At 41.9% G+C, this 25,439-nt stretch overlaps 1 protein-coding gene across 3 annotated transcripts in view; it reads left to right on the forward strand.

Moving 5' to 3' along the window:
- LOC105687818 overlaps positions 1–25,439 on the forward strand; it is a 234,995-nt gene that overhangs the window by 160,942 nt on the left and 48,614 nt on the right. For all 3 annotated transcript variants that reach the window (XM_012403717.3, XM_048651488.1, XM_048651487.1), the window contains one exon: positions 16,219–16,441. In XM_012403717.3, the coding sequence (XP_012259140.1) occupies positions 16,219–16,441 (223 nt within the window). The remainder of the gene's footprint in view (positions 1–16,218; positions 16,442–25,439) is intronic.

Genomic DNA, 25,439 nt, shown 5'->3' on the forward strand with positions numbered 1-25,439 from the left:
GCGAATGTAAAGTTTCAAAAAAAAAAAAAAAAAAATCATCGATCGTGTACTGTTTATCGCAGCGATGAATCCGTCGCCGAATTTCGCGGATTCGACTTCAAATTTTTCGAGGAGAAACTGAGACGTATGAAAAGCTCTCACGGTCGAACTGAATTATGACGTTTTATTTTATATCCGCCCGCGTTCACTTTGACGTGAAATTCGAGCTTAGATAACACGGTTCGAAAGTCCTGGAAATCAGATTTGCGGTACGGTTTTTTTTTCTTTTTTTTGTTTTTTCCGGCAAAAAATTCACCGTTCGGCAGACGTCGGTGGTGTGAGAGAGGAGAAAATGATTGGAAAATATAGAAGGGAGGAGAAAGGAGAAAGAAAAATACGGAGAACCCAGATCAATCGGACAAACGACTGTGGACTGTAACGTAGCCGGAAAAGAAAGCTGCCAAGGTCGCGGAAAAGTAAGGAAAAATTCACACGTTGACGGACCCTACATAGAACCTACTGATGGACCGTCTACCGTATCAGAGAGGCAGAGCTTTTCGCACACGGGCTTCTTCCGAAGCAATTAGCCACGGTCCTGATCCCACCTCAGTTTCTACGTTCAGCGAAAATCCCCTATCCATTCCATGTGGGTTTCCCTGCTCTCTCTTTTTCTCAATATCCATCTCCTCTGCTTTCATTTTTTTTATATATATATCTCTCTCTCTCTCTCTCTCCATCTCCATCTCCTCTCGCCGCAAAGCTTTCGTCGTCGCGGTCGACCGTGTGGCAAGCTCCTTTGTAACGACTGATATTTCCGCAGGGACCGGCGCTTCTGTTATAGACGCAGGTTGAAAAAAAAAACTTGACGGACAAAACTTTTGGTCCGAGCTTTAACAGAAGTGAGTGAAGAGCGAGGCTCGCAGCGTAAGCGCAGTGAGCTTTTTTTTTTTTTTTTTTATTTTTCTTCCTCGCCTCCGGAATTCGACCAAGTGGCGGTCACCGCGTTGTAATTGAAGCTCCTCGTCTTCACCCGCAAGCAAAAACGTCGCGCTTCGCCCTGACACGCTTTTCCCCATTTCTGATACTTTTTTCTCTGGCGAACCCCGCGGCCGTACCGCCCAGTTTTTTTCATTCACGGATACGTCCGTTTTTCACATCAGCCATCTCTCTTACGAAATTCTTACGGATTCTTGTTTTTCTGGATTTCTCCCTTATTGAAAAAATTCTTGCCGATTCGAAAATTGATTATAGATAAATAGAGAGCAGCGCGGAGAGTGGACAACAAAATTCGTGAGCTTTGATCTTTCGAAAACCAAGAACACTACGTATATATACAAATGGTGTATATTTGTTTCCGCAAGTCACTATTTCTTTTAACAACCCCTTTACCGGATTTCAGCAGATCCCTGCAATCCGGATAATCTGACGTGGCTGTGTTATATTATTTCCCACACTCTAGGTGCAAGTTTTTTTAAGGTTTACATTTTTTTATTTCTACCACAAAACGAGAGTCAGCGCCAGCCCTCGTTAAAAGCACTGCAGGAAATGCACCAAGGCTTGACGCCATATCCATGCCGTATGTATATATATTTTATAATGGGGGTATAGGTGGGTACTTTGCGCTTAAAAAGCTTGAAAACAAAAACAGAGAGAAAGAATGAAAAGAGAAGAATAGAAAAAACTCCGGGGCACGGTGAGGCCATGTGTTCTCCTTAATGGTCGTAGCAGTGAGCCGTTTTCTGTGGGGTCTTGGGAGCTTAAAAAGCTGCGGGGGAAAAATAAGAGAAAACTCAAAAAGGGAAAAAGCAAACCGGAGAATGGTTGGCTGGCACAAAAAAGCTTCGCGCACCGCCCTTTTAAAGTTCTGCATGACAAATTATGTTCCATATCTGATCTTTTCACACACGCGGGGATCGTCTTTTGGCGAAATAATGATCGTCGCTTCGATTCACTTTACACCCTTTGACGAGAATGAATGCAATTTTCATTTGGAATCCAACCGAGACATTTCCGAGAACTCGTGCAGATTTATCGCTTTCTCGTCCGATCGTTCCCTCGCTCGGTGTGTTTCGCACGCGGAAAAAAGAGATAGAAAAAAAAAAAAAAAAGGGAAGAACGAACGGGAGAGGGGAAAATCACGAGACGGTAGTAGACGGTTGCTTGACCCGCGTTAACCGGAATTTACCGTCCGACGTCATCGAAACGCTTAAACTTGGGTTAAACCTAATACCTGATTATGAGAAGATACGTCCCGGCGCACCAGAGGCGCCAGCAGCTTCTCTTCGCTACTTTTAATCAGGCGCGATTTATCATCGGGAAAAAACAGTAGGCGGAAAAACTCTGTACCTCCATTTTCCCACCTGATGCTTCTTTACCCACGAAGGCTGAATTATGCACGCTCCTCGCTCTCCTTCGCTTCTTCATTTATCCTTTTTTTCTCTCTCCATCGCCGGCCGTCCAACGTAACGCGTCGAAACTTTTCTAACGTAGGTGAAAAGGAGAAGCCTGATTAAACTCTCAATTCTCATTGTTATTCATTGCTTTTAATTACCCGCCGCTGTCTCTACTTCTGCCTCTCCTTTAGCTGGCCGTATACCTATACCCAGTCGGTGATACGTGAACTGAGAGAATTTTTAATCCTCGCCCCCAGAAACGCGAGAGTGGCGGGACTACAGCCTTTGATTTTTCCGATTTCAATTCTCAACCCCTTCGAGCTTTCACCTCGTTCTTCGAGATTCCATAGGACGTCAACTTTTTTGGGAAACGGTTACTCTCTCGACAAAATTTCACCCTTTTTTTCACACACGCGTCCCACGAAGTCCCATAATTATCAAGGTCAAAATCGTAACTTCGTTGACACAATTTCAACCTTCGTCAGTAAAGTTATAACAACCTTGGGCTTTCACCGTCAAACTTTTCGCCGTAATATGATGTGTTCAAATCTGCGATTAGTTTTGATAATACAGATTCCAAACTAAAAGTCACGTAGGTATTCTGGATTATTTTTATCATAATTCTGTTTCAGAATAAGCGACTTGAAAGAAATGCGGTCCTAAATTTGTAGTTCGATGAAAATGAGAAACTCATTTTTTCAGCACGGTGGAAAGGAGTAGTCGAAGCTATACACGCGTACGTATAACACGGGATAACATCGAAGTGGAGTGTTCTCTGGGATGATAAAGCTTCGGCATGTTGAATGCCGGAAAACTCACTTACAAGGAGACGGCATAGGTTGGATGTCGCGAATCGGGTTCTTCTTTCGCGTGGTGAAAGCTGGAGACCTCCGAAGCAACGTAGTTTTTGTCTTTTGATCCAATGGGCCTTAGTTCCTGAGATATCGCGATTTGAAAATTTGGGAATTATGGGCGGAGCCAAGCCGGTTCCGGCTGGTGGGTACACTACATTGAGCGTTATGTGCTTAAACAAGAGCGGTTGTAGCCCATACGGCAAAACGACGGACTGGTACGCTGAAGGTTTATGGTTCGCGTCCCCGTATTTTTTTTTTTTTTTAATGCATTTTTTTTTTTTTTTTTCATCTCTGATGAGATTTTGCATGTGCAGGTAAATAATATACATGAAATACTTTGTTCCATAGAAAAATCAGGTGGGACAGGGTATGCGATATTCCGGGTATTTACATGTTTAGGATTTTCTCCTAATAATTGATTCGTGGGGAGGTCAAACTAATTCTTCCACGTTTGACTCGACCTTCGTTGATGAGAACAACGATCCGACCTGCCAATTAAAAATTATTCAGCCAGGTTGTACACCTTATTGTCAACCGTGCGATGTTTATTTCTACCGGCAGGTGAAAAATTTTATTAAACGACTCCAAAATAGAACGCATTCATTAAAAGAAAATCGCCAGATAAATAGCAGAGACGATGCACTCAAAATACATTCTTTAATACACTATCAATTGCTGGCGCCGATATTTGAGGATATGCTACAGTATACGTGGTTTGCAGCCAAATTAACGTCGAATAGAACAGTTTTTCAGAATGTAAATGAAATTTGCTTTCCTGATAGAATGCGCAAGGTTAAATGTGGTTGCGATGGTATTGCGTTCATCGTATGTTCGTGGTGTCGTAAGCCTCTTTGCTTCCCTTGTTTTTACGATGTTTTTCACCCTCCAATTTGTAAACCTACCTATCTGATAGAAGAAGAATCAGAATGATTACCCGCCACGAAATTTACAAGTGTAAATTAGATTAATTATTTATTTTATCAGACCATATTATTTTGCTTTGTTATTGTGACGTGATTGAAAGATTGATTATTTGTTGTACAATGTTATTTTGCTATATAATTTTGACTTCATTATTAGATTTAATATTTTGATATAATGGATAAATAAAACTAGTAATACATATTTTCGAATTTTCTTATTTATCTGCACATGCAAAATCTCATCAGAGATGAAAAAAAAAAAAAAAAATGCATTAAAAAAAAAAAAAGTACGGGGACGCGAACCATAAACTTTCAGCGTACCAGTCCGTCGTTTTGCCGTATGGGCTACAACCGCTCTTGTTTAGGCACATAACGCTCAATGTAGTGTACCCACCAGCCGGAACCGGCTTGGCTCCGCCCATAATTCCCAAATTTTCAAATCGCGATATCTCAGGAACTAAGGCCCATTGGATCAAAAGACAAAAACTACGTTGCTTCGGAGGTCTCCAGCTTTCACCACGCGAAAGAAGAACCCGATTCGCGACATCCAACCTATGCCGTCTCCTTGTTAGTTAACCTACCTCTACCGCTTCAACTAGTTTCCGGTTCCTACTGATGTTACTTCCGGTAGAGTCGTATTATGACTGTTCGAAATTCGTGACCAAGTACATAGTACACTCCACACGTATATACCTACTCTCTCGGTCGCGTGTCCCTAAATTCCGCACATTCGTTTCGAATATTATTATGACATCAGCTGGTATCCCGCCCACGCGGAGAAAATGAGCGAGAACGAAAAGGTGTATCGATAATTAAATGCACAAAATTCCTCTGACATATTCATGATAAGTAAATTCAAGCACGGATGACGTGAGAAGTTTTTTCTCAAAAAAAAATCATTATTAAATTTTCATCATCACAATTATTTTCAAATACTATTCTCATTGTTATTCTCACTGTCGTCATCCAACGAAATAAATTGCCGTCAAGAGTCGCGGGAGCAGGGAAGGAATTTCGAAGGATGATGTTACAAAAAAGAAGAGAAGTGTAAAAGAAATTCCGAGTAAAAGAATAATACGCAAGGACTTCCGGCTCATTACGCTCTAAGGAATAACGCGGGTGGATCGTTGGCGGCATTATTTATTTATTTCTTTTTTTTCTGCGTTATTCCGCGTGTACGAGAACGATGTGGAATATCGTCGTATGTACGATATCGGTATGCGGTATTTGAGCGAGAATCAGATCCCGAGGATCTTCCAGAGAAGAAATCAACTCGTCTGCATCGCTGGCTTTCGCCCGAATTCCGTAAAGCGGAGAAAAATATATCGACGACGATTGATGTGAATAATTTCGATACGGATGACGAGGACGGCGAAATAACAATGATTGCGAAAATACACAATTCACTCCGATCTTACCGTCGGCGTATACATAGGAACATATATACCGCAAAATTCACGTGATCTTTGTTCACGAATGACGAGAAGCGACACGGTGATTAAAATGAAAACGCGCGCGTGTCACCGATGGCTCGAAATACGATCCGCGGAGTCTCGTGGGCGGTAAATATTTTTGTGACAAATAGAAAGGTACGGCTTGATATATGTATATTCGAGCGGAAAGTTAGAAGGGCAGAAAATCCAAAGCGTGGGTACGATATTTCCGACTTTTGCTTTCTCCGAGTGAGACGAGAGGTGAAACGAGAAACCGGCAGCGCCAGCGGTAGTTCTCACTCTCGTATACCGTTCGCTGCGTTTCGCGAGCATCTCTCAAGAACCGCTCGACTGCTCCCGTACTGAAGCGAGTTCGTTTCAAACGAAACGCTTAGCGTTATTTTTCGAATTACACGTACACACACACATACGCACGGACGTATAGATTATATGACTCTGTACCTAAGAATTTGTTGATTATACACTCGTGGTACATTATAAATATATACGTACGTATGTATATATAAATATATATGTATACGTACATATACGTGGAAATGAATAAATAATATACCTCCGGGAAGACCGAAACGCGAATGACCCAGATATTCCAGCAAGCTGCAGCATTCAGAAGTGACGCGGTTATTTAATCCTAAAGGCAGCTTTTGCCGTAGCTATACCCTACGTGTACTACGCCGTACTAAAATCCAAAAAGATATAAATCTAAGCCGAGCTTTTTATTTACTTCTTTTTCATCCCACGCCATCGAGCCTCTGATGCCGGAAATGTGAGCGTATACCTCCCCCCTCCCCCCTCCCTCCCTCCCTTCGCCCACCCCGTATCTATAGCTCTACGTACGTACTACAAATGAAAGAGCACAGAGCTTCGCAAAGTCTTGTAGCTTGGAGCTTTAATAAACCCCCATGATGGGCTTCCAGAGTTTCCTCTTTTTTTTTACGATTTTCTAATCCGTGCTTCATTTTGATTTTTGCTCGGAGGAATATCCCGATCTTAATCATCGCGGCATAGGTCGTTGAGCTTTTGGAGATTTCTTTTTTTTTTTTCTTTTTTTTTGCTATCAGAGCTTTTTCATATTCCAGACATCGCACGATTGCAGGTGACTTGCGGAGATAGCGAACTCGCACGACCAAAGGAATTTCGCAAAACGAACGAGCTTTCGGGAAGCTTGATCGAGAACGTAAGCTTCATTTTAGCCAGTGCGCGAGGGGAGAATCCAGTTTTATGGTAGAGAGAATATTAGCGTTTTTACAATTGTCGATGAATGGTAGTTACGTACGTATGTACATTCGAAAGTACATGAGCGTGGCGTCCACGATTTTGATTTCCTTTTATTCGCCTTTCGGTGAATCCGTTCAATATTTTTGCCACGGAGCTTTCTTCCCCTCTTAATTTCTCCCACCCGTACACAGTCATCATCCGCGTGTACGAGATGTATTATAAAAGCTACGGTCGCTTTTTATTCATTTCAGAAACCCCTGAGGCACGTTAAATTGAAATTTACTTAATAAAACGGCGTTATACGATCCAACAGGGTTCGGGAAGCATGGCGTATATTTTACGTGAAACATGAAAATATTTATAAGTCGAGCGGGAGATAACGCACGGCGAATGGGACAAATTAAAATCCATTCATCATAATTACACTCTGCGCCTACGGAGATTAAACACCGTGTTCCGCGTACAGACGTTGTATCCGTCAAATTGACGCGAGAAATATTGAAAATATCTGGAAAAAAAAACAAAATAATCACACAGAATAATCTTCAACAAAGATATCGAATCATCGACGCAAAATAAGTTATCGGAAAGTTGATGTACTCGCGAGAAAACTGACGACGGCTAATTTTCGAGATAAATTTCATCGTCTTTTTTACGCTACGATACGAAAACTAATTGATATTGATAAACCCGCGTTGTATGTTTTATAATGAAATTACAAAATTTTTATTGAGTAATAATCGACGTGCGATTTCATTTAGGTGTAACTTGGTAACGACGTTAGGTGAGTACGAAATAAAAAAAAGAGGCTATTTTTCGTAATTAGTTCGTTTAGGTTTTTCGAGACGAGCAAAAAAAAAAAAAAATAAAAAAAACACGAGATGAGACGCACCGTGTCTTTCTTAATTCGAAAATCAACCGTAATTAATTTATCCAGCAATGAAAAAATTATCTTTATTTTCATTTATATTTTTTTTTCAGGGTTCATTTTCAGGGCTTCGCGTAATTCGAGGATAAAACCGGGCCGCGGTAGGATACGCTCTTGATCTCTGAAAATTCGTGTTTGGAACATTTAAGATTTAAAAAACTGACGGTTAGAAAAACGGGTCGGTTTAAATTCTCGTCTAACCTGCAGTGCGAGGCTTAAAGTACACTTCTGTAATTTTCCGAGCGTATTATATTATCCTACTACCAGCAGCTGCTGCTGTTTTCATAAAGTATACATGCCCTATAGACGCCCTTACATTTATTATACGTGGGGCATTCCGTGCCAACTCGACCTGCACCGTTGAGCCTCCTACTATTTTCGAGCACGAACGTCGCTAAATTGAGTCCCCAATAGATTCGCTATCGCGAAAAATTTTGCGACGCTTCGAAGCTCTGGAATGATTTTTCGAAAAATCATTCGTCGACGTCGAGAATTTTTTCGGGCGATTGCCGATGCAAAAAACATCACGGGTCACTTGGTTTTCACAAAGACGGCGAGTTGCAAAAGAATTTCCGTATACCTTTCGTCGGAAATGTTTGAAAACCTTTTTGTTGCTAAAAACATCGGTGAAAAATACACCTTCAAAACTGTTCTTAAGTTTGAAAGATTTAACTCATTGAGCAGCACACCGTGTCGACGAAGCGGTGTGAAATACAAAAAGCTCCTCGCCTCAAAGTTAAACTTTTTCACGGGACGATCAAAACTTCCATACTATTTCGCAAATAGAATGCCCACAAAGAAGTATTATAATAATAATGACGAAGGTGATCACGGCTAATATCCTGCAGTTGAAAGATGAATTTTTGTCACCTCCAAAACTAACTTTCATCCCCTTCCTCTCCGAATTCAAACGCCGGTACGCTACCCTCTTGTGCGGAAGTATGACGATAACAATGGGGATGCTTTTTCTAGTTTTTTTTTTTTTCTACTTTTTTTTTTATAGCTTGAAATTACGAAGCTGCCGGTGCTCGTGGTGCTACAGTTGGAATAGTTCGAATCCGGGGGGGCGGGGGAGGGGGGAGGTGTAAAAGAAATTTCTTTCCAACCCCCTGCAAGTTTAGTCTAACAGAAAAAGAACGGCATCTTTCACCAGACGTTGGTGGGGATAGAGAAAGCGTTTATATGCCGGTAGTGAAGAACGGCACAAAACCCTGCCGGATAATGGAGAAATGGCGGGTTCCGGGGAGGAGGGGGGGGGAGGGGATGGAAGGCGGAAAAGTAGGAGAAGGAAGAAAGGGGGAAAGAGGCGGGTGGTACTTCAACAAGTAGCACTCAAAGCAAACGAAACTAGCAACAGTTTATCAACGTTCTCTTCAATTATACCGCGAGCAAACAATTTATGTGCCTTCTGCTGCTACCTACAGCTACTGATGCCGCTGCCGTTGCTGCTGTTTCTACTCCCACTATCCACACATACATAGTTGTGCAACAGCTTCTCTCAGCTGCTCTTCTTTCCCCTACCTAAAACTTCATCCTCTTCATTCGGTTCGTAAGACTTCCGGGAGTTAATCTCCCAGTTGTAGCCGCAAGATTATCAAATGAATAAGTCGCACCAAACCAAAAACTTGGAAAAACTCCCCGCCCGAAATCGAATATGAAATCAAACGCGCCTTGTGTCTTGCCGAAGTCTTAGAACTTCGTCGCCTTCTTCGAATTGCGTTCTTCTCTTCATTGTTCTTGATTAATTTTCTATTCATTTTCAACGACTCGGTCGAATATCGAGGTGAATCGAATACGGAGTTTCGGTAAAAAGTCAAGGCATATACATACGGGCGAAAATACTTGCGAAATAGAATCGGATCGAGGTGGAATCGCACCCGTGAATCTGTCTATTCACGCATATGACTGCGCGTACATATGTGTGCAGCTTCGAACGGAATGAATTTGATATTCTACGTATGTATACATACGTATATGTATGTATACGCTGAGGTTACGGAGGCTCGGAGAGGGTGGATATTTCTAGTTCATTTACAAATCCCTCATCTCTTGGGGGTGCCTCATGTCGTTTCGTAGAGATTCAACGTGGATATATTCATTCCAACGAAATCACATTCCCTGCTACAGGATTACGATTTGAATTCCTAATCAGCCGAAACCTTTGAGTCAAAGAAAGGGACGCATGCGTTAGGGCTGAAACTGGTTAGCGGAAAATCGAAAAACAGCTTCAGCCGGAAACTAAATTTCAAAAACTAAACACAATCGAAACGGTGCGAGGAGTCGAAAGTTTTTGTTTAAATGAAAACTTCCACCCTTTGACACCCGTAGGAATACCCGACGAGGTTTGAATAATGAATTTTTCTACCGATAACCGGTTTTCATTCGTATAGCGAAATTCCGACCGAGATCCTAGATCACTGTACTATTTCAGAGACGTGTGTACACTCGATTCGTTCGGTTCTCGAATCGCTCGTATGAGATAGCTGTAGGTTCCATTCACAGAAATCAAATAGCGAAGTGCAGCAGCCGGGTATCAATTACACACTCGTTGGATAGCTGAAATCCCTTGCAAACAAAATCCCGTCGGAAAACTAAAAGGACATTTAGTGACGTGTGCAGGAGCGCCGGAGAAGGTAGAGACGTGGCATCAAGAACCCCATTTACCTAGGTAGGGTGGGTGCAGGTAGACAAACACTCGAGTTAACGAGAAATAGAACGTTTTCGTCCAAACCGAATTGAAACGAGGCAAAAAAAGTTTAAAGTAAAAAGTAAAGAGTGAAAAACAAGAATCGAACAATCGATTAGAGAACGTCTGCTTTCGCTTAGCAATAATTGCAGAATCGTTCGCAATTGAAATCCCGCTTATTATTTGACGATAAACATTTGTTCGACGAAATTAGACGAGACGACGGAAGTTCTTAACTTGTGTCTCAACATCTCCACACTGATTGGTTGGTGTTACCGAGCACGTGCCGAAAAATTATGGAGATGAAATAAAAAAATTCGAGGCCGGAGACGAGTCGGGAAAAAGGATCGTTATTCGTAATGAAAATATGGAAAATCTGCGGAGACGTCATCGGTTTTTCTGTCGTGTGCGTCCACCTTTCATATTTCATGTTTTATTCGTTATACGGCATTTCGAATCTGTAAATTGAGACGACAAGGCAAGTTGTGAGCCTCGGGCAGGTCGTTGCAGAGCGTCGTTGCTAATTGAGTCGTATCGTTGTTGTGATTCGCGACACGCATATCACTCGAGGGTCGTTTGAGAGTGTGGAATACGTGAGTATAAATGATGAAAATGAACAGATTGGGTAAATTTCAATACCGTATGAGACATTTTCCGAGAATTTTCCGAGGATATCCTATCCGAAAAACGATCGGAGAGGACGACGAGTTTATTGATCATTCGATTTTTCGATTTTTTGAAATCAATTTCGGAGGATTTCGAAGATTTCCTTGAAACGAATGAGCACTCATTAACCAAGGTCCGCGGCAACCGGAAAACGTCCTTTATTCCTCTTTTGTCAAATCGTGACTTTCGGTTAGCCGGGGATGCTTCGAATCCATCGGTTCTCGTCATTGAACACCTACACACGCGGGGTAATTAGAGCTTTCAACTATGGGAGCTCCTGTGTTCCGTCACCGCGGTCCAGGATCGCCATAATATCGGTGATTTTGGAAGCCTATCAAAGACCCTGGTAGTCGGTGTAATTGGCGGTAGTTACACCGTACGGGTTCGCCTCTCTGGTTTTTGGATCTCAAACTACACCTGATGCTTCTGATCCTGCGCGACCCCGACAACCGGCTGCAGACGCTCAACATTCTACACCCTCCGAAGCTATTACTGTGTCGAACAAGCCGATGACAAATCTCGCCGAATCCCTCGAGGTTGTAATGGACTATCCGACGCGTGTCTAGAACCTCCCGATAATTCGACCCTGGACCCGAATTTCGATACGGAAGTATCACGAAATAATTTCCAACGACGATTTTGAAGCGAGAATCGGTCCGATTCGCGTCTATGAAAGTTCAATTTTTCCTCATCCTCTGGGATTATTGTTCGTCAAGTTATGGGAAAATGGAAAATTGATTCCCTGTCTCCTTCGGTCATAATCCGAGAAAGTGCAACGGGATATAGAGGGATGACATGAGCGAGGAAACGAATGAGGGATGAAAGTCGAGGTGGTGGGGGAAATGAGAGATTGCCCGCGGAATCCCTCGGGAAGAAAAATACTCCCGCTGACCTTTAGGGCCGCTCCGACGTCGGAGGATTGACAGGATCTACGGAGAGATGACCGAGCCGAGGGATAAAGTTGGTCGATAGTTGTTAAAAAACTCGAAACTACGTCCGAAAACTCGTTCACGAGACCTTTATTGATACGTTAAAAATGGATACCTGTATCCCGGAATTCAGTCGGGAAAATCCGATTTCGTTTTTCTCGATTTTTTCAAAAGCCGAGGATAACGCGAATTTAAATAGTCCAGTCGTCAACGTCAGCTCCGACAAACTACCGTAACATCGTGGAACAACTTGCCGAGTTAATTACGTAATCACATTTACAAAAGGCTCAAGTTTACCGGGTGTTGCTTTTTCATGCTGTCTAGATGGGGTGTACTTAGCATAGGTGTACGTATTATTATACGTTTCATATGTTGTGTACACGTACAATATGTATTATGTACACACGTAGAAAACCACCCTTTAGCGCACCTCTAACTGTGAAAACAACTACTATAAGCGAGATACTCGTGGATAACTGTACGGTCGTAGGCGTAGTTTCAGACATGGCGTATAGTCGGGAAGTGCAGAAGCGAGTAAAAGCACCGGCAGGGAGGTAATTCAGCTCGGAGCTTTACAAAACACACACTACATTCTACGCACGTCGCTCCGTTCCGGGTTCACGTCCGGATTGCGGGATTTCAGAAGAAGAAGAAGAAGAAGAAGATGAAGAAAAAAAAAAAGGAAAGATACCCGAGCAGATGCAACGGCGGTTCCTTTTCCTCGGTTTTTTGTTTTTTTCTACGCGCGAATAAACATTCGACTAAAATTTCGTCAGAATTTTAACGACGGTGTGAAATTTATAGACGTTTGAAAATTATTTTCGAACAACCGTATAGTTCCACCAGTTCGACCTAATTTTTTGCAAAAAAAGGTGAAATAATTGTTCTCGACGAATCGGGGAGTAAAAAAGTAAAATAAAATGAAAAATAAAAAACCGTTCGTTTCCTTCGCAAGTCCCTCGTTCATCCTATTTTTGGTGAAATTTTCTCCGAAATCATCTCGTTCAACTATGTACTTATTTATCCCAGGTAATTGCGCGCAGGCAATTCGGTAACGAGGACTGCCGACCGCTGTGAGAAGAATAAAAAATTTCTTCTTACTTCTTCCTGGGTTCACCCACTCAATTTCTCAACCTTTTTCCTTAATTTTCCTTCCTCTTTCACTCCAGCGTCTTATTCTTCTAGGCAATTGTTTTTGGGCAAGTGGTTCTCGCAGGAAAAAGGTCATTTAGTATTTCTGGAACGTTCGGCGGCGGCGGCTCATCAAAAATTCTAAACGGGGGCACTTATTTCTCAAAATACAGTATGTACAAAATTATACACACAGATATACATATATATACATACTCCGGGCTTCCGTATACTCCAGCTCACTTTCAGCTTCGCTGTAATGGCGAACACTCGCCTCCGCGGGGATTTCGAGTTTTAAATAAATGGACGAAACAGAGAAATCGAAACTGGATTCCTCTTTTTTCTCTTCTTGTTTTTTTTTTTTTCTGATTCGTAAAAAAGCTCTAGCTCGTAGCGTCGAAATTGTGTGTTTTTTTTGTCGCTTTCTCCCCACCTTCCGGTATTACCGACACGACAAATGTGCACGTGTATAGAGACGACAGACGTGACAGGCGACAGGTACCGGCATTTCGCTTATAAGCTGTGCTTAACAACGTCACGAGCTTCCGTGTCCTGTAAAGTACAACATACGCGTATAGGTATACATGCACGGTTACGAAGCAAGCAAATTTCAGCTGCCAGAATATCGCATACGTGTTCAGGTATTACACGTACGGTATTTCAGATAAATATATAGACACGCTTGTACTTACGTATAATATCATCTACGTAACTCCGCAGTTTCTCACGTATTATTACGTGAGTACAATCAACCGGGAATACGATCACGCGATGAAATTCACACCACAATTTTCTCGGCTTTCAAATTTTTCTTTACCCTCCGACTCGGAGTTTTTTTCTCCCCTCCCCCGTACCGATGTCAGAGAAACCGTTTTTATCTATTTGGTTGGTTTTTTTTTCTAAACTTTCTTCTTCCAAATTTGATTAACTTTGCACAACATCGACGATCCTTCGATATCCCTGGCAAAAATTCATAAAATGAATGAAAAAAAATTCTGAATCAAAGAGCTTTTTTTTATTCAATATTACCGAAAGACTTTTTCGTCCTTCGATGGTTCTTCTTTTATAATATTCATCTTCGTCAGTTATCGCCGGGACGTCAAAATGTTTATTTATTTTTTTTTGCTTTTCTTTATTGCATAATTTGACTCGTTATCGGTATTATCTTCTACCGCGGTAATAGGTATGATTTATCCATTTTATTCCCGATTTAGACCAACGACGGATGAAAAAAGTAACGCTCGTTAACCATCAATGAATTTCTCGAGCGCTTATTATTTCAAAATTCTTTCAGGATCATTTGATCGTTCACTGACGGAACAACGGTAATTTTTTGACGTGAAGAAATACGGCCGATCCTGTCTTATGGCTGATTGAGAGTGAAATTCTCTTCAATTGTCTCATTTTTCCCCCCTCCTTGTTATCTTCAGTTGACAAATATTGTTCGATTGTAATTTTGCGACTTAGAACGATTTAATTGCTGAATATTATAGTAGTCGAGTGTTCCGTAGGTACCAGTTCATACGTTGTATTTGGTAAACTTTGTTCGGTTACGATAAAGTTTTCCGATCCGAATAATAAATGTTATCTCGATCGTTATCCGGTGTTTTTTAAAAATACTCGCACACCCGCTGTGCATATAACGTGTATTCCAGTGAGATCGTAGAAATGTCCGTTGACGTAGTCGACGTGCCCCCTTTGTCTCCGATATTCTTTTTTCGGTTCCATTAGACCGGAACGTTTTTTAAACCTACCTCTTTGGCGTAACTATCGCTGGTTTCGTACACCTTCATTATTCATGGATTACCTCCAATAATAGACGAGGGAGTTCCGGTATAATGATGATTTATTCAGAGAGGTAACCGCCTACAAACTACGCGTAACGTCGTGTCTCCGTATCAAATATCTAATTCTCTAGGTTTAATTCCGCGAGCAATTCAATCGCAAGGTTGATACCCTCATGCAATATGGGCGAACCGTGCTATACCGTAGGCTAAAAGCGTCGCAACTGTTCTCGTGCTATTCGGACACACCGGACTCTGAAATTAATCAGACGATATGCCGCTAAATTCTTTCTCCGACGATATATCAACCCACGTCGGAATATCATCAACGTGCATTTTTCAACGATCCTCGGGTTGTTTTGAGAGAAAGATGTTTTTCTGTTTTCTTCACAAGTGGAGAAGAAATAGCAAAAGTTGCGGTAATAAAGGGTGAAAAATGGAGGCGGTAGAGTTTCTCCACCTCTGTACAGAACCTGTTATAACGCAGGTTACTTCCACGGGGTACAAAGTGCGAGTATGTTTACACGTCGCAACTCTAGTCGGTCTAATTACCACCACCCCGAGAGGGAGGGTGGGGAAAGTTTGGTTCCCCGTTTTCCGCCTCTACTCGCAATCAGCTGTCTTTCTCCCTCCCTCTCGTCCAGGTGATCGTCTCCGGTTCCCAGTTTCCTCATGGCTCGGATACGCTAGGCGCGAGGCTCCGAGTTTGAGATAATATGCAAAGTAGTCCTATTAACCGTATATAGATAAGGTAATGCGGACGCGTATAACAGCAGAGTGCGCAGGCCAGAGAAACCGCTTTTGAACAATGGAATATGTACGCCGAGTCCCGGCGATTAATAGTTTTGCATTAAATTTCTAGCCGGGTTATCTGGTTAACGACACACGAGGTATGTGAACTATTTGCCCCGTGATTCTAGCGGAGAAAATAAAGATGCGGTATACGAGGAATTTTTTGAACTGCGAGTTATGCGCGCGGATAAAACTTGTCAGGAAAGTGGCCTAGTACGACGTAACTCCGAATAATTTTTTCTCATCTCCGATCGATCGGAAAATTAAAAATTCGTTTCCAGGATTAAGGTGAGGAAAACTGACGGAATCAGAGAATGGGATGTCGATCCTTCCGACGATGAAAATAAAAAAAAAAAAAAATCGAATAGAGTGCAGCACAAAAAAGTGCCCATTCTAACCGAATATTCCGTGGTGTGATATCACCAAAAATAATTCATCCCGATTGAGATCGGATTGATGTAATTTTTCTTTCATCTTTCAGATGACGTTGCAGGTTTCGTGGGTCCGTCACAGGGACATCCACTTGCTGACCGTCGGTCGTTACACGTATACGAGCGACCAACGTTTCAGAGCGATTCACCAGGCTCCGACCGACGACTGGACGTTGCAGATAAAATATCCTCAACATCGCGACAGTGGAATATACGAGTGTCAAGTGTCAACGACGCCGCATATGAGCCACTTCGTACACCTCAGTGTCGTCGGTGAGTTTATGAGAACAAAAATCACCGTTTCTATCATTCCGAGTTCGTGCGAATTATTCGCAACGCTCGTCATCTCTTTCATTCCTTCGTTCCTTTACGCGAATGATGATGTTCCATCGTTCGATCATCTTCGAGCGTCATTTTTATCACTCATCCGAGATCGAGTTGCGTTGAAATTCCAAAATTGTAACACAAAAAGAAATATTACATAATCTTCCCGCGCTCACGTCACGCGCCAACTTCGGACGATTGTCGAGTGAGATCGAATGAATAGCGATCTACGAAACGAGGGAAAGAACCGAGAAGAGGAAGAAAAAAGAAAAAAAAAATGGTTATCAATGATAATTCGAGGGCGATATATACTGTTATGTTATTGAGGGTTGAATACCCGTTTTCTGGCGGCAATAATATAATTCCCACCAATTACGGTATGAAGTTATACAATGAGAGATAAGTTATGCGGCTGATAAGATGATATCTTATCCCCCTTCTAACGAAATTAGTACAACGATTACTCGGGGTGAATCGATACGAATTCCCCTCCGTAGAGCCCAGGTCGCGCGACTGGCGGGGGTAGTTAAAGCTTCCTTTCTCTTGGGGTATTTCCGGTAGGCCGAATGAAAAGCTATGGAAGGAAGGAACGAACGAACGAACGAACGAACGTACCTCTCGGCAAATATTTTGATTCCCTTAGCAATCCCTTTACTTAACTGTAATTACATTTGCATAATTTTTCCCCTTTGCGTTCCTAGAAATACTTTCAAAGTCTGACGTTGTAAGTGCGCGACGATCGAAGTTTGCGGGAACGCCAGAGATTTATGTAAGAAAAAAATTAGAAAAAAAAAAAAAAAAAAATGCGAACGAAAGAACCTATAGTAAAAAAACATTTCATCTCCAAAATCATTGCTTATCCATGGTTTACGGAGATCTTCCGCATAGCGATGGTTAGGTGGGAAGAATTTTCATCCCTTGAAATCAATCTCTCGTCACATGAACTACTCAGATTTTGAAAATAGCCAACGGGAAGGTATGATCCTTTTTTTTTTCATCAAAGTTTCAAAGCTCGATTCCGCAGTTTTCTTCATCGGTCGAGGAAGGCTTATTATCAGTCGTTTGAAAAGCTCGTAGTCAATTTTTCTAATCATCTGATAACGTCGTGTCCATGAATTTCGGGAATATGATGAATATTTTTCAGTTTCTGGCGGGGTGAAAGAAGAAGCCCCCGCGAACTATGGTCCGTGATATTTTTACGTGCGCGAAAAAGTTTTATCTCAGTTTGCACGGGTGGTTGTTTTCTCCTGCATATGTTGAACAGCAAATAAAAGGAAAATGAAAAAAGGAAAAAATGAAAAAAGGAAAAAAGGAAAAGTTTTGCAGCAACACAAGAAGCAGATATTTGACGTTGTATAGATATTTTTGCGGTGTTTGCAATTGTGTGTTATACACTTTCGTATATATGTATATATGTATATGCAGCCATATAAGAATGCGTATTACGTAGAGAAATGTACATATCATGTGTATATATACTTACGTACTGTGCGAACAAACACGGCAAATATGAAACAAAGTTTCACCTCGTTCTCCTATCGACAAAAGAAAGGGACGAAAGAAAAATAAAGGAGACAAAAATACACCACCCGATGTCATATCAAACGCGGTATACGTTCGGAGCCCAATTTGACGGTGTGGTTTCGTACCAGAAAAATTGGGGAGTACACACCCGCGTAAAATGGGAATAAAGTAAACTCAAAGTCGGTCACGAAACCCGTTGATGGGAAGGGGATGAAAAACGCGAGAACGAACGTACAAACATGGACAAAAAGAACGCGCGTCCGCATAACGGGATGGTTAGAAGTCCGGTAAACTATTGGCGAGAAAAACTTGAAAAATGGTTTTCGAAAAAAATCATAAATTTTCCATTTTATTTTGACTTCAAATATCGCGAAAATTTTCAGTACACCTGATGCAGAGAATGATTTGGAAAAAATGAAAGAATAAATAAAGTCGGAGCAACGGAAGAACCCTGTGGAGATGGAGCTTCTATATCAGGTGGAGGTACGAGAGCTCGTGTATGTGCGGTGATATTTTTTTCCGAGGACGATCAAGTAACTCCGTGTCATTGATCGATTTAAGACGAGTTACTTCTGGGGGTCTGACGTCATACCCTCCGCCTTCATATCCTCCCCCGTCTCCCGAACCTCTCAGAATTTAAATAAAGCGCGAACAGCTGAATTTGACACTTTCCTTGGATCTGCTATTTATTCAAGCCTCCTGCAGCACACGCCGAATTTCGATACTAGCTACCGCCTCCGCGCCTTTTACCTATCAGGTTACCGCTGATCCCCGCACCGCGCCAACCGGGGATCCCTGGAGCTTCCCATTTCCGAGAAACTTGTTTCCACTTCTCGCCGTGTAGATCCGGACCCGAAAATTTTGCACCCCTGAAATTGGACGGTCAATCTTATTTCCAAATCCAACGTATTCCACGTGGGGCTCTCCGGTGACCCGATGTATGAATTCCCATCCAACCGATTAAACTGTCTGAAAAATACGTTCGTTCGTTCGTTCGTTTTTTTTTTCATTCTTCAAACGTTCGAACGCTAGGAAATGGAGAACAATTCGACTGGCGCACCGTTTGATAGATCGCATGTTGAAAAACGTCGGTGACCAAATGTTTGAATACCACCAGTCGGTCGGAGATTCGGATCGATCGACGATTCGTGAAATTAGTTTATCGACGCAACTCGAACGTGAAAAAACAACAAATTAGTTACTTCGTTCCGACGTGGTCCTCGACGAATCGAAACGCGTTGAAAAGCAACGATAACGTTGGTTTTTTTTTTTTTTTTTTATCACCGGTGTAATTCATCGCTGGATTAATTTTGAAATTTCATCGTAGGAGTTCCCCGCGACATTTTGCTAACCATAATTTGATTAATTTTTTTTTTCTCGTTCGAGCACTCCTACATCTGCAGCAATTCAACGTTGTTATATTCATCTGAAAAGGCGGTATAAACCCACACATACGTACAATAAGTACCGTCACACACTCCCTAATCTATTTCATCACATGACCACGCCACCTAATAAACCCGGTCGCTATATAATTCTGCGCTTTTTAGCTCCAGCGTTGCACACATAGTACCCTCGTAAAATGTGAAAAATACCTTTTTGCTCTTCGGTTACAAATTTGCCATGGGATACCGCGTAAGGTAGGTAGGTAGGTACCTAGTCCAGCTATACGGTACGTCCCTACTTCGCGGCTTTCCTATACCTACTCGACAGTTTTACGGTACAATAAAAATTTTAACAGCTGCAGCTACCGGCGCGATATGTGTTGTATTCGTTCGCCTATTTCTACCGGTGATATACGTCGTACATATATGTATTAATTTTCTTTTGTTTTCTTTCATCATTCGCATTACATTAACCGATTTTTAATGGAGCGACGCGCTCGTCGTTTCGCGATTTTCAAACGTCGCGGTAGGTACGCGTATCCACGTATTGTTCACATGGTGGTTTACGTGCGATAAACTAAAAATGAATGAGAATGATATCCGAGTTTAGAAACGCGAAGAAACCGCGCGTCATTTTTCACCCCCGCACGCCGTCCTTTCCAGCTTCAAACTCTCATTAAACCGAGTCAGTCACGTGTAGTCTGTTAAACTTTTTGAATCGTATGAATTCGCGGTTTTATCGTTTTGCTACGGTACTTGCAAACCCACTTGGTCCGAGCATTACCTTCGGCACGATGTACCCATATAATTTAGTACATATGTACGCCTGTGTGTGCGTATGTATATGTATACATACATACATGTGTCGTACATAGCACAAAGAAATAAGAAATTCCGAGTGACCTATTAAACATAAAATTGCATTTCCTTGTCAGATTTTTCTACCATCTTACCACTTCCGGCTGTAACAATAAAATTCCAAATCCTTACTTTTCACGGTAACACCGAGAGGACACCTACAATTTGTCCTCTCATACATACATGTATGCGAATACTCGGCCACCGCACCGTGCACGGTAGAAGATTTGAAAACTATTAAAGCGAATACCCGTGGCGTAATAATTTTTTTTTTTTTGTTTCTTCATTTTTCTCGCCTCGCATTCTCGTGATCCACACGTATCGTCGTACCGGAAAAGTATGAGGGTGACGGAATGTCGTCGGGTCGTTGAAATTGCGAAAGCTGACCACCACCGGATCGCACGCGTCGCGTCGCTCATACTCACGGAAAACTGATAACGTTTTTATTTTTTACTTATTTAGTTATTCTTTCTTTTTCTTTTCTTTTTTTTTTTTTTTTGTTACTCTCTTCTTCGTAACGGACGTGATCCTCTTATCTCGTGGCATAGATACCTGCCTTGCCCGCCTCTCGAACAAAGAATAAAAAACCAAAAACCAACAAAAAAAAAAAGAGAAACAATAAAACATTGCCAGTTTTCAAACCACCATTATTGAGATACGATACCGCAAACTGAAACGCAACACAATGCGCTTATCACGCGAGAAAAAAACTTTCTTCTTGTTTTTCCTCCCGTGGAATCAATTCTTCCTTTTTTTCCCCTCTGTCTTTGAAATTGATTCCAATTCATTGTCAATTATTTATTTATTTTTTTTTTCTTTTATATTCGTATAATTTCGTAGGCAGCTATCATCGTTTCTATACACCCGTACAAAAGGTACAGCGTTTCCCTCGTATTTCCGTTGGACGAATTTTATCTTTTCCGTTATATATTATTAGACAGGAATAGTAGCGGCTGAATAGAAAGGAACTTCCGTTTCGCGGTGGTCGTTTCTTTTTTTCCCCCATCGTAGGAAGATATAAGGGTAGTATTATATCCCCATTTTCTAAATCGAATGGAAAAATGATGAAATAGGAAACGGGGGTGGTACACGCGTCGTTGTAAATAATTTCCGAAATCTTACCCCGCCGCATATTTGCGAAATGCAAAAAAACTAAGAAATAAAAAAAATCCAACAGAGACGACGAGGTCCGAACTCGTACGCGGGGGTTTTGGAAAAAATCACCTTCACATTTTCTCTCTTTTTTTTTTTCTATGATTAACTACCCAACTACCCTTACACGCGATGTGTTTGAACCCTCATAGAACGCATAATAATCGAACAAGTTTCCCTTTGGTTAAACCAATTATCGTCCGCCACCCGTAATCCCTCTGCCCCCCCCCCCCCCCAAAAAAATATGCTCGAACCAAAACCACCCTCCTATTTTCTCACCCCTCCCCCCCATTTTCCCCATCCCTGTTTGCCGCGAGTTTAACTGCAATTGCCTACCGTCACGCCATATTTATTACCGACCCCATCTTCGACGGGGTTAAAATGCAGGCGATATCCCACGTAAAAGTCGAAGCAAATTTCTCTCCACCCCTCGGTACCTGTAATGTATATTCACGAGGTATATTCCTATGTTTGATGTATGATTTTTTTTTACTTTTTCAACCTCGTCAAAAAATTAATCCTAATGCGTCAGTGCGGCAGCTAATGCAACGTCGCTGCTTCGTCGGAGGGAAAAAAAGGACCTAATATTATACCCGAAAAAAAAGGGTCGACTCGAATTTCCTTCAGCTTTTCCCCCTTGGCGGTGTCCATGTTGAAAAGAATTTTTATCCTCTGTTTATCTTCGAATAATAGTTGGATCGAACGTTTCGTTATTCTTTTCGTTTTATTTCAATTTTCTCTCGTTCGCGCGATTCGATCTGTACGCGGATGATTCCGATAAAATTGTCAGAATAAATATTTGATTGGAAAATATAGGTAAACATTTTTTTTCACCCTTAATCCAATTTCACATATCGTTCGTTAAACGTTGTTCGCTCGAGGGGGGGGGGTGGGTGGTTATAATTTCAATCGAGCGACGACGAAACTTGTAAAGTCCACGGAAAAAGGAGCGAGAGACGCGATGGCGTAAGGCAAAGGTTGAAATATATTCATCCCGTATTTGTACATACGTATTCGTCGCAATAGCCGTAACAACGGCGTTCGCAAGGTTGGTTTGTTCGCTTAATCCGATAATATTGTTATAAATATTCACGCGTAGCCTATGCGCAACGTATGATATTACAAGTGTACGGGTACGTATCCGTTGTACCTGCGTACGCGTACATTTTTCACACCGGTACATATGTATAGATTTATGTATACGTGACTCACGTGATACTCAAGTCACGAATTATGGCGATACGATAAACGTAAATAACGAGGAATTATTGCCGAGATTATTCCGGGGCAGCTCATTTATTGGTTCATTAATTGTTCGCTGATCGGATCGATGCGATTTGGTTCGTTCTACCGAGCGGGCGAGGTCCTCCTTCGTCCCTGGATCGGTTAACGTTATTTTGAATCAACGACGCTGCTCGATTCCCACGCGGCCAACGAATCCCGAAATTTTCCAGAGACGAATCGAGCGAAATATTAAATGCGATATCAAAAGAAGTTTAACCGGAAATGAGGCACGAACGGTTTCTCGAGTTTCTTACTCAACGAAGTTCCTGTTATACAGGTATACGTGTTCGTATAGCTGTGCACGAGCACGCGGTACGTACGTACGTTGCGCCCGTTTCGTACGGAGGTTGATGATAATTAACTTCACTAGGGATAGACTTGCCAGTCAATCACTTGGAAACCGTACACGCAGCCTGCAATAACCGCGCGCTGCTTTGAGGTATGGAACGCGTGAAACTTGACCCATAAGTGAAGTAGGAACGATTTGCGCCACGGAGGAAATGAGATAGAAACGGATACAGGGTCGGGTCGGAGATAGTCTAACGTGGAATTGCGAAACACTGCTGCAGTTCTCCGTCATCCTGTGCAGCGGTTCCTCCCCCGCTTCCATTCCCTCTCATTTTAAACCGCATTCGGTTCTGGCTTGCACAGCCAATTAGCTAATCGCCAAACTATCCCTGGGCACGTACGTGTAAATACATATCTCGTTCGACCGCAATCCTCTACTCCACCCTATACACGTACATATCCCTCTTGCATTCCACTATACTATATTTCCTAAACCCCGTCGCGAATGCAAACTACGATTTAACCTCCTGCTTAGGCGATATAACCCGTAATGTTGTTCCGAATAACACCTCACTCCGGGAATACCGAGTATTGCATAGAGATCTTATCATTTGCAAGAAAAAAAAAGAAAAATGTTTCAATCACCTTATCACGACGAACCTTCGGACCACATATTTTCGAATTGAATAATTTATATCTTCCCTTCTCAACAACGATATCAGATCACCCGATACAATTGTTATTATACTCAACCTGAAACCTATAACAAAGTTCTTGTCGGTTTTTTTTTTTTTTTTTTTTCTGTTCCTTTTGGTTTTTATAGCCTTGGGAAAATGAACGTAGTCTAGATGATCGTTAATACCGTAACGTTCCGCGTAACAACAATATCGCTTAATTATGTTTTCCCTTTTTTTTTTTTTTTTTTTTTTTTTTGTTTTTTTTCTCCCCCTCGATTCTTTGCTATGTAAGACGTAGCTTTGTGGTTACGAGGGTGTATACCTTATACCTGTTGGCCCAGTTCTTTTTAATGAACCTGTGCGCTGCTGCAGGTAGCAACTTTTATCCCGATGTTCATTAATTAGATTGTGTGTAATCTGATTAATAGGAGGATTATGTGTACAAATAGGTGCAAGTATAGGAAAGCTCTGCAAGCTGGTGATACTTAGGGCTTATTGGATTTCTCAACGATATCTAACTTGCACATAAATTAATTTTCCCCGCATCAACGTTGATGAATTTTTCATATATATATATATACGACGATCGCGGTATATCGGCTACTTACTTCTGAAATTCAACTAATATTGAAGCTATTATTATAAACTTTGCGAGTTCGGAGGGGAAATAAGAGATTTTTGTTGAACGAACAAACTTCCACTTCGTTTTATCGAACTGAAATTACGTACAACATTAATGACAATTATATGAACACACCCCACGCTCCGTCCGGAAATTCACTCTAAAACCTTTCGAACTTTCCGCCTCACAAGTTGCTCCTTAAGCTTTCAAAGAAAAATAAGAACCCCGACAATCCATCTCATTGTCGGCTTTCATTTATTCTATTCTCCGTCGAGATTCCCCCCCGAGAATTCCGTAATGACGTATCGTTATTTCCCTGAATATTTTCATTCAGTTTAAGCCGAATTTTCAGACGCGTTATAGCAATTTAAAATAACTCGAGCTTTCTAATCTACAAAGTGGTGAAAAAAAACTCCTCGAGATGAAGTCACCAAAACCGTTTTTATCGTCACTATTATTTCCGGATTACGGAGGTGACAAGGTGGCGGACGATACCAAACGAAAATAAAAAAATAAAATAAAATAAAATAATAAAAACAATGACTAAATAGATGAGAAGAAAAATAAAGCTCGATTCCTCGGAACGGAGAGAGCGAAGAAATTAAAGCCCAAAGAAATACAGATGGAGGTGAGCGAGGGAGCTTTTTTCACTTCTTGTCTTCTTATAGATTTATATCGTTTTTCAACGGTTGCACAATTTCAATCTCTGTGGTACGCTGCATCTTCCTCTTCTGCAAGCTCGTCTCCTTTTTTCTTGTTTTTCCGCCCCGTTTCTCATCTCTCCCGGTTGCTGCTGGAAAAAAGAAGCGACACAGGTAGCGGGAGCGGGGTTGTCTAATTACGTCACGAAGTAGAATTCCGTGACGCCCTTTCACCTCTCTCTGACGTGTTTCCCTCCCCGGCAGCCCCCCCCCCCTCCCCCTCCCCCCCTTCTACGGCAGCCGAGGAGCGAACTTCCGCCGTACGCAGCAGTGCTTCGCAACAACATCTTGCCGCGTTATTACATCCACCGTAGCTGGAAAGCTTTAAAGTCCGCAAGATGAGGCGCCTTTAAATTGAACCTACTACTTTTCAACGCTGATCGAGCTTGAAGCTTTTCCCGCACCCTCGGAGCTTTTACGTATAGCTTCGAGCTTTCAACTTGCACGGCAAAGGGA

The sequence above is a fragment of the Athalia rosae genome, chromosome 2 (genome assembly GCF_917208135.1).
Source record: "Athalia rosae chromosome 2, iyAthRosa1.1, whole genome shotgun sequence".
NCBI classification, from domain to species: Eukaryota; Metazoa; Arthropoda; class Insecta; order Hymenoptera; family Athaliidae; genus Athalia; species Athalia rosae.